We start from the raw sequence: 16,060 nt of genomic DNA on the forward strand, positions 1-16,060 counted from the left end.
TTAGACCCATGAGATTAGACTAGGGCTGTGCACGCCGCTGCCAGCGCCCGCAGGAGGAGGAGGAGGAGGAGGAGGAGGAGAGCAGGGCAGCTCCGGGCTGGGCGGCAGCCAGCGGCCCCGGGGAGGGCCGGGAGGGGCGGCGGGCAGGTAGGGCGGGCAGCGCCGCGGCCCGGGAGCACCGGGCGGGGGGTGCCCGGGGGAGGCCGGGGGCGGGGGGGGAAGGCCCGGTGCCCGGTGCCGCCGCCCCTCCCCGGGGGAGCGGAGCGGGGCGCGGGGGGGGAAGCGCCCAGGCGGAGCGGAGGGGAGCGGAGCGCAGCTGATCCCCGGCCTCAGCCCGCAGCTGATCCGCCGCCCGCCCGCCCACCCCGCCAGCTGCCGCAGCGTGGGCAGCGGGGGGTCGGCGCGGAGGCGCAGCCGCGGTCCCGCGTGTCCTCGCCGGCACCGAGCATCCCCGGCCCGACCGAGCGCGGAGGCCCCGGGGCGGGGATGGGGATGGGGGGGGGGGGGGGAACTGGGGTAAGCAGATCCCCGCGGCGTGGGGGATGATGTGCGGGAGAGGGGCCGCGGCGCGGCAGGACGGTGCCCGCTGCCCCCGCGCTGTGCGGGGCTGATGGAGCACCGGGCCGGGGGGAAGCGCTCGGTCCCTGCCCGCTGCCGGACCCGCGGGGGGGTTAAGGGGGGGGGGCGGCGCCGGGTGCCTCCTCCCCGCAGCCCGGCAGCCGGGGACGGGAGCGCCGCACCGGCGGGGGGGGGGGGCAGGTTCCTGCCCGGCGGTGGGGGGGGGCAGCGGGGCAGAGGTGAGGGGGGAGCCCTGCACTGCAGGCAGCTGCCTTCAGCGCTGCCAGCTGCGTTGTCCCGGGCATCCGCTCTGCCAGGCTGCGCCTGCCTGGAAAGGGTCGGCTGGGCAGCGAGCTCTGCCTGGTGCAAAGGGCTGCACCCCCGGGCACCGGCCCTGCTGCCGGTGGGGTTTGGGGAGAAGCCCCAGGCCGCGGGGACGGTGCATTTCCCGAGCTGGGAGGGAGGCCGGTGGCAGCACATCAAGCCCTGTCCCGCAGGGGCTTGGTCCACCCCAGCCCTCGCCGTGGGAACCGTCCACGGCGCGCGTTGAGGGCTGCAACGGGCCGGGCTGCGGTGTGCCCTGACGGGGCTGCAGCCGAGCCACGGTGCTTTTTCCCTGCCACGGGTGCCCTGTGCCCACCGGGTCCCTCCTCTGCATCTGCACCCGAGCGCCCAGGGACATGCAAGCAACGGTCCTGCCGTGGCCGGCAGCTGGGCCGGGGCAGAGGGCAGGGGAGCTCCTGCACGCCCCAGGGCTCGGCCGAGCTGCTGCGCCATGTGGGGTCGGGGTGGCAGCAGGACCATCGCTTGCACCGGGCCCCGGCAGTCCTGCGGTGCTGGAGCCGGTGTCATGGCCTCAGCGGTACCACCGGGCCAGGGCCCCACACTCCCCGCTGCCTGGCAGCACCCGCTGTGCAGGCACAGTGCCTCCCGCACTCCCGATTACCATCTTGTTTGGAGCCGCTGCAGTGGCTGTAATATGATGCTCTCAAAGTTGGTGTTTACAAGGGACGAGGCAGCCATCAGAGGCCTCCGCTTGTTCTCCCAGTGAAAGAATATTCCTCTGTCCACAGCGTGTGGCTGCTCCGTGTGCCAAGCGCTGCCCAGGTTACTCTGAGCATCTTGTGGAAACACCTTACGGGGTCAGCACCTCCGGACCCACCGTGCTGCCCAGGCAGTGGAGTCAGGGACCCCACACCGGGGTGTTTGGTGGGACAGTGGGTGCAGACCCTCCGGCACAGTCAGCTGCTCGGGGCCAGCCTGCTCTCCGATGCCTGTGGCGGCCGTGCGCTGTCAGGAGGCCGCCCGCCAGGCAGGAGGTGCTGGGAGGCGGGCGAGCTGGCAGCCCCGTGGGACTCATCAGCTCCCTGTTGACAAATCCTTTCATTCACGAGCAAGCAGAGCGGGACGGAGCCCGGCACGAGGCTTCCCAGCACCGCTCCAGCCCTGCAACTGCTGTGTCCTTGCTGGGACGTGCCAGTGTTTCGGTTGCCGCTGGGACCCCACGAGGCCCCCACCTTCCCAAGCCAAGTGGGTGGGCTGGTGAGCTGCCCCCCACCAGAGCCACGGCACCCCCCCAGGCTGCCCCCCACAGCCCCAGTGCCTGCAGCTCCACCCCACAGGGCTCACGTACAGAGCCGGGGAAGGCGCCGCTGGCATCCGTGCCCTCGCCCTTTTCACCAGGGCTGAAAATCACATCAGTCACCGCGCTCAAACCCCTGCGCCCGTGCAGGCACCCCAGCGGGGTCCAGGCACTTTGGCATCGCTCCCGCAGCACAGCGTGACACGGGGCTGTGCCTGCTGAACAGATGGCACCGCCACAGCCAGCGCTGCCGCCGCAGCCGGTTTTGGTGACAGAGGAGTACCTGCTGCCCTCCGGCCAGTCTGTCACGGCCAGGAGCGGGGAGCTGCGCCCTGGCCCTTCTGAGGGGCCCTCGGAGGGTTGTTTGCAGAATGCCAGCTACAAGGGCAGACTCTGCTCCCGGCAGCTCTGGGGTAGCGGCGCAGGGATCAGCAGCAATAACAGCTCTGCAAGCCCTTTGTGTTGCGCCATGTTTAGGCAATGCTCTCTATCACGGGGCAGCAGATCCTCCATTTGGTTTTTTTTTTTTTTTGTGCCCCCAGCTCATGGGAGTCCTGCTGGGAGGACAGTGATAGATAAAAGCCAAACCAGCTGCAGGAGGGAGAAGCATTAACGGGGGAGCCCTTGGGTGGGAGGGATTGGGGACTGCGGGCACCTGGGCTGGGGCAGGGCTGTGGGCAGGAGGCTATAAGGCAGGCTGGAAACCAGCTGGAACAGCCTCAGGAGGGGATGAGGTTGGAGCTGGAGGCAGAGCAGGAGCACGCAGCGGGCTGGGAGGTTGCGGTGAGTGAGCTGCAGTTTTTCACTGCACCATTATTACAGCCACCCGCTTCTAACACCCTCGGCAAGGCGGGAGCGTGATGTGCTCCGAGAAAATGTGATTGCCGGGTCCTGCCCCTCGGCCCGGTGCTCACTGCGTTGTGTGGATGGAGCTGCCAGCACCTCGGCTTTGCTGCCTGGAGGGTGAGCGAGATGGCGGAGGGGAAGGCAGGACTTGTCCTCGCGAGTGATGGTGACAGGGAGAGGAGAGGCAGCCCCTGGGCTGGCTGTGGCATCTGCCCTCCCTGCCGCGTCCCTGCCCCAGCCGAGAGTGCTTTTTCCTCCTTCCCTGGGTGGAAGGAGCGATGGGCTTGTCACCCGTGAGGGATGGATGTGCCACCTGCGAGCTGCTCTTGCTGGTAGAGCTGTACTTGTATCCATGCATCTTGCAACCCACCGAGTCCGGTGTGGGGTCTGGGGTTGGCCTGGCTTTTCCCTCCGATCTCTCTGCTCCTGGCTGTAAGGTCGGTTTCTAGGCAGAGCCTTAAAAACGACATGCATACAGGTACTAAAAAAAGCATAATTTTATTCAATAACTGCATTGTGTGCTCGGAATTCACTTGTATGTGAAACAGATCAAGAAGAAAAGCCGGTGAAAAGGCGTGTGCTCCCCCTCTCTTTAACCTGCTCCGGCAGCGCTCTGCGAAGCTGCTTTGCACCCCCAGCCCTGCGTGGAGGGGCTCCAGCTCGGGCCCCAGCCCCGCTCTTGGGGCTCCAGCCCCAGGGGCCTTGGCCGGGCCAGCCCGTGGGGCTCTGCCTGACCCCAGGGGACCCCTGCTCCGCACCAAGGGGGGCTGTGAAGGGTCCAGCATCCCGCAGGCACTCACCCCCCCTCGTCCTGCTGCCGTCCTCGGGGCCTGGCCCTGCAGAGGCCACTCGGAGCTGGGGGCCTGGGCACCTGCCTGCGTCCCACATAGGTGGTGGGTTGGTAACTTCTATATGTGTGTGTGTATATGTATATATATATATATATCTCTCTCTACACACACGCAGAGCCAATCCCTCGGTAGGGGAAGCTAAAAATACCAGCCTGCCTGGCTGGGTGACCAGATGCTGTGAGGTGGCCCCCAGCAAAGCAATGTTTCTCCCTATTATTTTTATTAACCTGCTCCTAGCAAAGCCACTCCGACTGATGAAGGGCCCCAACCCTGCACGTTGCAGGGTGTGTGGGGTGGGATAGGGACGGCTCGGGCACTGTCCCCAGGTGATGGCAGGGAAGGGGGGGGGTAGTCTGTTTTCAATTTTATTGCATTTTGACTATATCTGGAATGGAGGGGGGGGTGTGTGTGTGATGCTGTGACACGGCTCCTGCCCCCAGCCCGGAGGCTGAGCCTGGGCAGTGGGCTCCACTCGGGGTGGGGGCTGCTGGTGGTCCCGGCTGTCGCTGCTGCAGGGACAGTCCTTGGGGGGGGTGGGGGGGGGCGGTGCAGGATGGCCCAGCTGGGTGGTGGTTGCGGGGGACGGGGACGACGGCTGCGGGGGTCCCAGCTGGGAAAGCGCTTGTGGGGACTGCGGGGGGTGCTGGTGCTGCTGGGGGGGGCAGGTATAGGGGAGGGAAGGATGCTCGGAGGGATGGGGGGGTGCCCAATGGAGGCAGAGCAGTGGGGAGGGAGGGGTGCCCGGGGGATGGCGGGATGCGGGGATTGATCCCGGGGGATGGCGGCGGGACGGCCCCAGAGCCGGGCGCAGGGAGCGGTGCCCGGGGCGGGGGGGGGAGGCGGGGCGCGGGGGGGGGGGACGCGGAGCCGCGGGCGCTGCGCGGTGCTTTGGCGCCCCCTGCTGGCCGGCGCTGCGCACCGCGGCGGGGGGGCGCGGGGCTCCCCGCCGTGCCGTGAGTTTGCACGGGCTCAGCAGCGGTGCGAGGCATGGAGCAGATGGGGGGGGGGGGGGCTGCCTGGGGAACCCCAAAGCCTGCCCCGCGGGGCTGCTGGGCCGGGAAAATGGTGCTGCCCCGGCTGGTGCTCCCTGGGGAGCGCTGCAAGCATGCCCCCCCCTCACCCAGGCACCCCCAGCCAGCCCTGCAAGGAGCCGTGGGGGGAATGCGCAGGGACGGTCCCCAGCCCTGGGGGATGGCAGGTCTGGCCAGCCTGGCAGCAGCGTGAAGCAGGGTCCCAGCAAGGGAAGGGGCCTTGACCTTGCTCACAGCCCCCCAAATTTTCAGGTAGAAAGGCCAGCAGTGCCGTGGTGCCTGCGGGAAGCGACGCTCCCAGCGGCCTCGGTCAAGCAACGGCTCCTGTCCGCAGGCTGGCTGTGTCCCACTCATTATTCACCATCCCACCCGCTGGCGTGAAACAAAGCTTAGGGAAGGATCAGGGCTCAGCTGCCGATGGGGACACGATGGGGACACGCACAGTCCTTCCTTGGGCTGCTGCCCCGAAACCCGGCCTGAGGGCACCATGCACAAGGGCTGGCGCTGCCTCGGGGCTCAGTGCTGCTCTTATGGATGTGGGGATGCTCTGAGCAGAGGGATGCTGCGGTGCAGGGAACAGCATGGGGATGGCACGGTGGCTCCTCGCCTGGTGTTTTGCAGCAGCCGATCACCGCTGGGACTTGTTAAGAGCGCGCTTTCAAACAAAGATATTCCCCAGTGCTGCGAGACACGTCAGCAGCACAAGGGTTAACCCTGCTTTCCCTCTCTTTCCATGGCAAACTCGGTGGCGTGGTTGGGGATAACCTCGTTAGCGGCTGCGCTGCGGCAGCGATGCCCCTGGGACAGAGCAGCCCTATAAAATGGAGCTGAGCACTGCGGGGGACCGCTGGGAAATGGTAGCTGAGCTGTCTCGGCGGGTGGCTGGCGGAGTGCTCCCCCCCGCCATGCACAACCCATGGCCTCTCGGGGTGTCACGGAGGGGACCTGCTGGAGCGGGCTGTCGGGGATGGTGTGGGTTTGTCACAGTGGGTCCGGGTGCGGGTAACGAAGCTGTGCCTGCAGGGGAAGCAGTTGCAGTCAGTCCCAGATAGGGCTGCCCCAAGGGCGCTGGGTGCTGTGAGGGGCCAGCCCAGCCCCGACCCCACAGCTCGGGGGGCTACCCTCCGGCTCCCGAGACTCGGATCCTCCTCTGCCACCTGCAGGGTGGGCGCTCGGGGCTGGGGTCAGGGCTGGCAGCGTGGGTGCGTACAAGGGACCTCGGCACCGGGCATCAGGGCACCTGCGTTGTGCCAATCGCGCAGCCCCCAGCCCTGCAGTGGGCTCTGGGGAAGCCCAGCGATCCCCTCCCGATCTGCCGTTTCTCAGCTGGGCTGGTGAGCTCCCACTGTCCTTCTCGGGGCTGGTACTGGCACCGGCGCCTGGGAATTGTTTGCTGCCTGTGCTGTTGTGCCACAGGCCCTGTTTCTGGTGGCCACCTCCCCGTGCTGCGGGAGAAGATGGGTTCCTTATGCCTGAGCATTCATTCGCTCTGCTGATCGACAGCCTGCGGTCTGGCTGAGCAACCCCAATTGTTCCCAGTGTGCCTGGACAAAGGAGTGCCTAGAGAGATGGCAAGGCTTAGGAGAAGAGGACATGCTAGGAATATTTCCACTGCCTTGGACACCACCAGTTTTCCCTCCTCCCCGCCTCCTGCAAGAATGGGAGGCAGCAGCTCAGTTTCGCAGGCAGGGTGGGATGCCTCCCTGCCTGTCCTGAGCAGGGCGGGCGCAGGAGAAGCCTGTCCCAAGGCAGGCTGAGGGCTCATTCCTGGGGACCGTGTCCTCAGCGATGGCACGGTACTGCACCGAGCGCAGCGCTTGCCCGTCTGCTCCCGGTAAGGGAGGCAGATGCCGAGACCCTCTCCCACGAGCATGTGTCGTGGGAGCCCCAGGTAGCCCCATGCACCCCTGCAGGTCCCTGTCCCCAGGGACTCGCGTGGCACCGCAGGGTGGTGGCACTGCCCTGGGGCCTCCTATCTGCTCTGGACTGGCTCTTCCCAGGCAGACAAAGCAATTTTGGGAGCTGCAGTTTGCAGCTGGTGTTTTTGCTAGGTGACAGCCTGGGTGCTGCATCAGCCCAAAACCTGGAGGAACTGGGGAGGGGAACAGCATGGGGTGAGGAGGGGCAGGACTGGCTTCATCAGCCATGCTGCTCTGTGCAGGATTAATGCCATCATGGAGGCGATGCCTCCTCCTTTCCCCCAGGGCTGGTCTTCAGCTGGGCCAGGCACAACACTGCACCCTCACTGCAAGCGGTGAGCTTTGCCTGGCGCTGGGCTGAGCTCTGGGCTGCTGTTAGGGCCGTTGCCTGCTGGTTCTTCTCCCCAGCTTGTCTCACCTGCCCTGGTTCATTCCCAGCAGTTGGCCAACCCCAAGATTTGTTGCCCTATTTTGCAAACAGGAAAGCTGGGACAGGGAGAAAGACCAAGCTTTCAAAGCCCCCGGCACGGAGAGGCTCCCGGCGAGGTCTGCGAAAGCAGGGGGGGTTCTCGCAGGATCTCTGCCGGTTCCCACGCGACCCGCTCAAGGTCAGGCAAAGGCGGCAGTGAGCCCTGATTCCTTCCTTCCCTGCCGGCTCGCAGGCGGGAGAGGAAGCAGAGCCTGCATCTGCTCTGCTACCTCCGAGCAGGGGGAGGGCGGCGGGCTCCGACGAGGCTTTTGTTCTCCGGGCTTGGAGGGCTCCTTCACACGTGAAGGGAATGGCATCGACGTTTCCAGTGGGGAGAAGATGCTGCATCCATCCGACGACATCCCGGCTCCCTCGGTCATTAGCATCTGACACGGTTGAGAATCACAACAGCGTCGAATCGGTGCCGGGAAGTGACAGACCCTGCGAGTGCAGCCCCTGTCTCCTGGCCGCTCCGGGGGGCTGGCAGGGATGAGTGTGCGGGATGCCTGGGAGCATGGGACCCGTTGCAGCCTGGCTCCTGGGGACCGCTCTGCCATCTCCCCGGGGCTCAGGACAGAGACTGCCTGGCAGCCTGGGGAGCAATAATGTGGTCCCTGAGGTGGCAGAGGGTCCCCACTGCGGCGAGCAGGGCTGCACAAGCATCCCCCCCGCATCCCACCCCCGCAGCGGGGACCTGGGCAGGAATGGGGGGGGGGGGGGGGCTGCGGCATGGCCGCCCCCAAAGGAAATGGACCGAGAAAGCCCTCGGGGAGGCAAACCGCTGCCGGAGTACTGTTAGCTTCACCCCAAGCTGGTAAGAGGCCCCTGTTTCCCCTGCGCCCGCTGTCCCGCAGAGATTAGCTCTCGGCTGGCTGGGCTTGACGGGCAGGCGGAAGAGGCCGCGTGTGCCGAGCACCGGCGGGGCCGCCCGGAAACCTGGGGCAAAACCGGCACCGCGGCAGCCCCTTCCCTCCCGGCCGCGGCTCGGTCCCCCGCTCGCTCAACCCTCCCCGCGGCCGCGCTCGCCGTCCGCCGAGCCCCAGCGCGGGGGTCCGGGCGTTCGCCATCGCCCCACGCGCCGGTGGCAACGTGGCAAAGCCGGGGCCGTGCCGCGCGGGCGAAGCGTGGCCGTCGTGTTGCGTTTGCCGGTGCCGTGCTTACCCCAGGCCGGCCCGATCAGGAAGGCGACCCGGTTCCCCCGTGGCCGGCGTCACCCCGTGCCGGTGCCACCGGAGCCGGCTCCCTCCCCGTGCCCCTTCCCTGCCGGGGCTGCCAGCTCGGCTCATGCACAGCCAAGTGCGCGGGATAAAAGCGCGGTAGCGGGGAACGCTGGTGGCGGCACGAAGGTCGCGGCGCGGCGGCGGCGCTCTCTAATGCCGCCGATCAGAGATGCCCGTGGGGATTGCGGAGCAGCATGGAGGTGACCCCTGCGCTTGGGGTCAGCGGGCCACGGCGTGCGTCAGCCCCGAGCGGCTTAATCCCAACCGGGCAGCGGGGGGGAGCGCGGGGGGGGGCGGCAGATTCCTGACCCACAGCTGAGCCTGGCATCTTCTGCGGCATCGCCGCGGTCCACCTCCCGCCGTAACCAGAGAGGGTTGAGTGGTGCCACCCTGGCACTGGGGAGGGCGAGGAGAAATAACAGGAACAGGCGGCAGAAAACATAAAGCAAAAAAACCTCCTTTTGTCTTGAGAAAGCAGCCCTTCGGACCTTTTCTTCCTTCCTGAAATAGCTTTTCCTGCCACCCAAGAGGAGATGGAATATTTCGCAGGGCGCTATTTCAGACGATTTATTTATTTATTTATAATTTTTACCATAATCACGTGACAAAGCTTGAAATACTCATGAATGGCCTGATACGTGGGAAAATAAATATGCAAGTACTGTCCCCAGGTTTGCCAGCAGGATTCCCCGAGCTGTTTCCCAAACACATGGTTCAGCCTATACTCGTTACGGGTTCTAGTCATTCATGCAGGACCGCATGAAAAGCAGTGCAGAAAAATGCCGGGTTTTCAGCAAGCTGAAAACCTGCAGGTAGAGCTGAGAGTTGCAGGGAGCTTTGCGACACCTTTCTGACAGAAACTGTCTTTTTGTGCGCGGCTTTAACTGGAAGCAGATGCACGCGCAGGGGGCCGCAGTGCTCCTTGTCCCACAGCGGACTTGCAGGATGCCACAGGACAGTGAATTACTTCAAGCGTAGGCTGGAAACAGAGAGTATCTCACTGGTATCTTCCCCGCTGCTGCAGTTTATTCCCTCCACAGCAACCACCAACTGCATCAGGGACACGGAGGTGCCTTGGGAAATCCTGGTGCTCTAAGAGGGAGCTTCGTTCAGCTTTTTGCCATGGGAGGAGGCTACAGCGAGCTCGGACTGCCAAGAGGCACTGGACAATTAAACGGTCTGGACACGGGAGGAACCTCGGTGAACATAACATCTTCCATTGCCCCCGTGTCAGGTCAGGGGCACCCCTCCGCTTCCCGATGTTGAGCTAATGGCGCTTCATGGGGTTTGGACATATGTCCACCAGGAAAAGGGCTGGATCTAACTCTGCAATGTCACACAAACTGCCGATTAAAGAGCTGCTCGCTAGGGCCCAGCACACACAAACTAGATTTATCTAGTCACCCCCTCGAGATGTTTTTCCCCCTGTGCATGGAGGCAGATGTTTGGTTGTTTAAGATTTAAAATCATCACCACTGAGATACTTTTCCATAATGAGGCATGATTGGAAAGGATGTAATCAATCCATTTCTCCATACAAGAGAAGCGAGAGGCTTGAAAGTAAGCGCTAAGTGATTCGTGAGGTTAGGTGCTCTCCTTGCTTCCCTTGTCCTCTCTGCTTAATTCTTCCAAGTTTGAAAACGATTCTTTGCTTCTGTTTCTGTTTTTCTCACAAAATCAAATTCTGATACAAATGCAGCAGGATGGGAATGGGTTTATTTATTTGCTGTTTTAATACAAGTATCCACACATTTCTGACCACAATTTCTCATAATAGTATAAAAAAAGAGATGAGTGGACTTGTAGCTGCTTTGACACACTCGCCAAAGTTTCAGGTTCTGAAGGATTGATGGGTCCTTCTGGGCCGTGACACCGCTGCCCGTTACACAGCCTTTTCTTCTCTTATCAGGGTGTTAGAGTCAGCTGGGAAAGAACAGATCTGCAGGCCCACAAGTAGAAATTAAACATCCTGGACAGATGTCGGTTCAGGCCCGTGCAGTTTCAGCTGAAGCTTTCCAGACTGGTTTTGACCCGTTCCATTTCATGCAGAAAACTGTAGAACTGGGGCAAAGTTAACTCTGCAGGAAAAAAAAAGAGAGGCATCAAGTCTTAGATTTCAGGTTACACTTCCAACATCAGCAAAGCCGTTCTGGTGCTACCACAGAGCAACTCGTGTTTGCCTAAGCTAGGCAGGATTAGACACTGTGACTCTCGGCAGCTGTTTCATTACGCTAGCCGGGCTGCGCGGGGTTCCGGGCTAGGATCCTCCTAACAGGAACCAACGCTTGGGAATTGTTTACATTCTTCATCTGCCATGCTGCTCTGACTGCTTTCCATAGCTCCCTGGCATATCTATATTTACTTATGCAAAGATGTGAAGGCTGCCCAACAGTCAGCGTTCCTAAATACTTCCAGAGTGACTGCAGCAGGGGGGGGGGGAGGCCAGGGCAGGAGCAGCCGCAGCATCCCCCAGCGATGCTCTCACAGTGACCCCTGCTGGGTCTGCACCCAAAACTCCCCCACCTCCAGCAACACCAGGGAGCTCCAGGTGTTCACCTACTCAGATGCTTGTTTCTTCTCCAGAACTGTTAACTCACCTATATATACGTTTTCCATTTGGCTCCCTTTTTTAATCACCAGCTTCAGCTTGGGGGAAGAAAAAGCAGAGGTATTTTAATTCAGAGAGACCTGTATTCTGAGCACCATGAAAAAACAGAAGTAGAGGAGTCTGCTGCGAGTTTGACGTGCAGACTGCTGCAAAGCACACACATCTTTGACAGGCTTTTTGGGAAGTGTCACTGTAGGAATATATCCCTTAGGCATTGGGAGGATCTCTGGAAGTCCTTATAAATGATCACATTTCCCCTCCTTCCCCAAGACAGTGTGACCTTTGCTAGATCGAGCTTTTTGAACAGCTTTTCAGAGTGGGCTACACTTCTGTGATACGTGATGTCTTCAGAAGAGAAACAAATAGCAGTATGTCTGCTATCTGCTGGCAGTTGCACTCAGAAGACTGAAGCAGATGCACTGTTGCAGAGCTTGTTCCTATGAGCTCTAGCTTTCCTCTAGTTCCTCTCAGAGCCAGTACTTCCCACGCGCCTGGTCGCAGCTTGTTCCTTAACTGCACTACAACCTGACCTCTCTCTGATGTAGGAGATTTACCTGTAAGAAGATACTTCCCACTTTTTCCAGTTCGCTGCTCCCAGCAGTCACTATGAGTCAGAAAGAAAGGAGATAATCTGTTAGCTAAATTGTAAAATTAAAAGTTATTTAGCTGAGAGCTGCTGTTGGGTTTCCCAACCCATTCAGTTTATGTTTTAGCTCTACTACCTCCAAACTTCCACTCCATATCTATCAGCTGGTTAATCATCAGCGTCTGACCAACAGCCAGGCGTGTTAGGGTGGGGGAATTCACCTTCCACTGCAAGAGCAAAAGACACACGAGCAATCAATTCAGAGAGGCCTCTATTTATGTTACCTGTAATTTCAACATAAGTCAGAAATGAGGCAGACTGACGGCAGAAGCCCAGAAGTGGAGGCGTGCAAAGGGGCAAACAAATGTGGTTGGGAGGGTTTTCAAAGATGTTTGAGTCCTGCTAGGATTTCCATCTGCCTTGCCACTTCTGTAAACGAAACTCACTGTTTTTGTTTTAACACTCGTTCAGTGTAACAATATCTGCGCAAAAAGTCATGTGTTCCTGTAACTGCATGACCTCGGGGCTCAAAGCATGCAAAGCAGAAAAACAATCAAATGAAAGCCACACAGAAGTGCAGGAATCACTAAACCGATGAGGTAAAGGCCACGGCAGACCAGAAGTACCATCAGACAAAGTGTTCCTTATCAGTTATCTGAGGATCTTCAGTTCAAAATTCTGAGTTGGTTTTGAAGAAAATACCCAAAGCGCGTAGACATCTCAGTATCACAGCGGGGTTTTACAAGTTCCCACTCAAAGACTGTCATTTTGTTAGCTTAGAAACAAGCAAAAATATATCAATACCTGTTCTGCAAAATAACTGGCTTTCTCTTCACTGAGGCCTGTGGGAGAAAACATGAGATTACTATATGTGATAAATATTAATTATCTTTTATTTAGTGAAAGTCAGGTGACCTACCTAGAGCAATAAAATCTGCTCTGACTTGTTCAGAAGACAAATTCCTCTTCAGGGCACCTGAATAAACAATGCAAAGAAGAAAAATCACTTTTTACTGAGTCAAACCGATCTTTACTAAGTCAAATAAAGGCAGGGACGGAGACCCTGCGATAGAAAGCCTCTGTTCTTGGACTGCGTTTTGAAACAAACCACAGCTCCTCAAGATAGGAAATACAGTTGTGCCTGCCGGTGCAGATGCCCAGTGCTTTAAAAGTCAGGGCTCTGGGAGTGCCTGAGAGAGAGGAAGAGATTTCATTGCAGGTATCCATGGAAACGGCAGCAGCAGTTGTGTTTTGAAGTTGCTGCTTTCTCTCCTATAGAAGCTTTGCTTGTTAAAGGAGAACTGTTAAGGCTGGCAGGCTACTAATTTGACCTACCTGCTGTGTTTTGGATTATGGGTGTGAACGTGTGCATATAACACTTTCCCCTGCTGTGCCTGCCTCCTTTGTTCTGGGGCACAGGCAGCACATGGAAGTTTACAAGGATTCTGTTCTCTGAAGCCAAGAGCAGGAATCTCATAAATTCAAAGAGACTGCCAGTCCCACGTGGCTTTCCGTCTGCGTAGCACATAGGCAAAGTTATCTGCTGGAATCTGTTCCGATACTGTCTGTGGCATCCCAGAGCTAACGGAAAGTTACAGTGGGATTGGAGCCAGTGCGCGCAAATGGGAACGATGGGACTGAGTGCACCTAGGCCAGAATCGAGAAGGGAGAATAATGCTGATTCCACATTAAATACCCCCAAGACAGCTGTAGGAAAGGCAATTATTCATTGCTACTCCTGGAGAGAAGAAATGGCTTGAGATAGTAGAATGAGTTTAGACCAAATGCAGGAAATGGTTGTGCATGGCTTCACTGCTGTGAAGAAAGCTATGGGGAACCAGGACTGAAGGATAATAGCAAGGGACTATTAATAACAACAAGGATCAATGGGATGAACGTGTAGTGGAGGTGTTTGATGCATTATCATGTCAAACGGCAGCCACAGCATCAGAGTAATCTCATAAATTGCTGGAGTCTGGGGTATTCAAGGGGAATCCCCCTGCCCTTCTTCCCCACTATTTATGAATGAGAAACTGCTGGACACGTGTGTGTTTTCCTAAACCAAGACTGCAAGGATGGATGTCTCCTTTACGTGGCCTAGAACCACACTGGTTTCCAGCCCATTCACTCTAGAGGGGTGTGTACACTGTCTGACCTGTCTCAAACAGTGCTTGTAGGAATTGGTCACCTGGGTGAAAGTTCCTACAAAGATTTAGTGCCAACACAAGGCTGTGCTGTTCTGGATTTACAGGTACAAGTTAAACCAAGCACTGCCACAGTGTTGTGCTTGCATTTAATGCATAGATATTTAAGTGAGTTTAGCTAAGCCTGTGAAATGCATGTGCAGGCAGGGTACAAAGAATACAAAGCCCAAGTCACCAAACAGGGATATTTCAATAGGAGAAGTTTTGATTCTTGAATGCTAAGCCATTTATTAGCTACCATTAGTACTTATTGTGCAAAGGAAGCGCACCGCATTTCTGAAGACATACTTCAGCAGCATGCAGGAATGGACCAAATAGTTTGGCCTCAGGGCAGCATATGCAAATGTATCACTTACCATTAGGTACCAGAAGAATACTTTTGACAATGTTTTTCAGGGGGCCCAAGCTGATTTTATTCATGGTGGCAAAGTCTGAGAGCTGAGTCAGAAACCTTTCTACCTGCCCAAGAGAAAAAGCAACGACACGATCTTACCTCTGCAGGTTTCTCGTCAGAGAACTGCATTCACACGCTTCTCGGTGTTCTGCACATGCCTTACCTCCTTGGGCTCCGTTAGAAAGCGGAAGAGCACTTCAGTCAGCGCCGAGAATTGCTGTGAAGAAACAGGACAGTGTCACGGAGTCTGGCATCAACTCGCTTCACTTCTCAGCACCCTGCCACCCCCATCACCACCACGACTAGGTGGTGATATATCACCTTGAGGCAGTTCCACCTGCCTCCAGTACATTGGTCCCAGAGTTTGACCTCCCGTGCTGGCAAGGTACCCCTGTCCTCAGCATTATGAGATGCCTCTGGATGGGATTTGCTCATGGATGCTTCTCGGAGACTCTCAAAGGGTTTGTGCAGATGGTAGCTGGCACTGCACAGGGCTTTTGTGACTCGTGGCTAATCGGAAGCTGCTGTTCTAGCCTGCGCAATCCAAAAACTGTGAGTGGGAAAAGACGCAAATATCTCCTCTCGTGTTTCACAAACCCCATGGCACAACCAGACTAACTGGGGAAAAGAAGAGACCTGGTTAAAGGTCTAGTCGCTGCCTTCGGTTTTCTGAGCGTGCAGCTGGCAGGGCCGGAGACCCTGCCTGTGGGGCAGAGCATCCCCTCCCTCTGCCAGCTCCAGCCCTGGCACCAGCGCTGGCCATGACCTCTGGGTACGGCTGGCTGCTCATCCCGTCCTGCCCTCGCCCCGTCCAGCCGTGTGGCGGAGGTGGCACCGGGCCGTCACCCACGGTCCCGGCAAGCTGGGCTACAACAAGCCTCGGCTCTTCTGGCAACTTCAACCGTGAGCCGAACCGGCTCCCGAGAGGCGAGTGCCACCGTGCCGGTGACCCGGAGGCGGACAAGCCGCGTGCCGCCGGCCGGCGGCACCGGAGGGCGGCGGGGTGGCAATCCCCACCCGCACGCCGCGCAGTCCCACCGAGAAAACCCGGTGCTCGACAGGACCCCACGGGAGCCCCCTTCCTCGGGAACGCCCGAAAGCCGGGCTGAGCTCCGCAACTCGGCCCCCGCACCAGAAAACTGCGGTTCCCCTCGGGAGCGGGCTGAGGCCCGGCCGGGAGCCCTGGCCCCGGGGCCCGGAGGGCCTTGACCGGGCCCGGTAGCGGGGCCTGCCGGGCCCGGCGCCCCGACCGGCGGCTCTCCCCGGCCGGCTGCGGCCGCCCCGGAGCCGTCGCCCGCCCCCCCCCCCCCCCCCCCCGCCGCGGGATCCCGGCCTTCCCCCGGCCCCCACCTGGGCGCTGAGCTGGTTGAGGTTGTGCATGTCGCCGCTCACCGCCTCCGGCACCGGCTCCTGGGTGAAGTTGAGCAGCCCCATGGCGGCGGCCGCGGCGGCTCCGCCCGCCCCGCCCGGTCCCGGCGCCCGCCTCAGCCTGAGCATTGGCGGCCGCACTTTCCGCACCGCCGCCGGAGCCGGCTCCCCGGCGGCCGGTGGGAGCGGGGGGGGACCCCGAGGACCCGCGGTCCCTCGGCTGCACCTCCGCGGGGAGCACGGCCGGGCTGACCCCCCCTTACCACCGCCCGGCACGACCCGCGGTGCCGTTCCCCAGCCCTACGGCACCGTTCCCTCGGACGGGAAGGTTTGGGACAGGCTTTCGCTTTCCTACCCAAAACCGGGGCGGTGGAACCCCCGAATCGGAGCTGCGGTACCACGTATCTGTCTGTGTGTGTTTGTG

At 60.0% G+C, this 16,060-nt stretch overlaps 1 protein-coding gene across 1 annotated transcript; it reads right to left on the reverse strand.

Moving 5' to 3' along the window:
- Window positions 1–10,173: 10,173 nt before the first annotated feature.
- Window positions 10,174–15,784, reverse strand: COMMD7 (COMM domain containing 7). The gene is made up of 9 exons (XM_075022196.1): window positions 15,619–15,784; window positions 14,432–14,485; window positions 14,231–14,333; window positions 12,590–12,646; window positions 12,475–12,512; window positions 11,807–11,897; window positions 11,639–11,688; window positions 11,074–11,122; window positions 10,174–10,554 (listed from the first exon to the last, which is right to left on the reverse strand). Exons 1-9 carry the CDS (start codon window positions 15,763–15,765, stop codon window positions 10,478–10,480), a joined length of 666 nt encoding a protein of 221 aa, XP_074878297.1. The 5' UTR covers window positions 15,766–15,784; the 3' UTR covers window positions 10,174–10,477.
- Between the last annotated feature and the right edge of the window lie 276 nt (window positions 15,785–16,060).

The sequence above is a fragment of the Buteo buteo genome, chromosome 2 (genome assembly GCF_964188355.1).
Source record: "Buteo buteo chromosome 2, bButBut1.hap1.1, whole genome shotgun sequence".
In the NCBI taxonomy this organism is placed as follows: domain Eukaryota; kingdom Metazoa; phylum Chordata; class Aves; order Accipitriformes; family Accipitridae; genus Buteo; species Buteo buteo.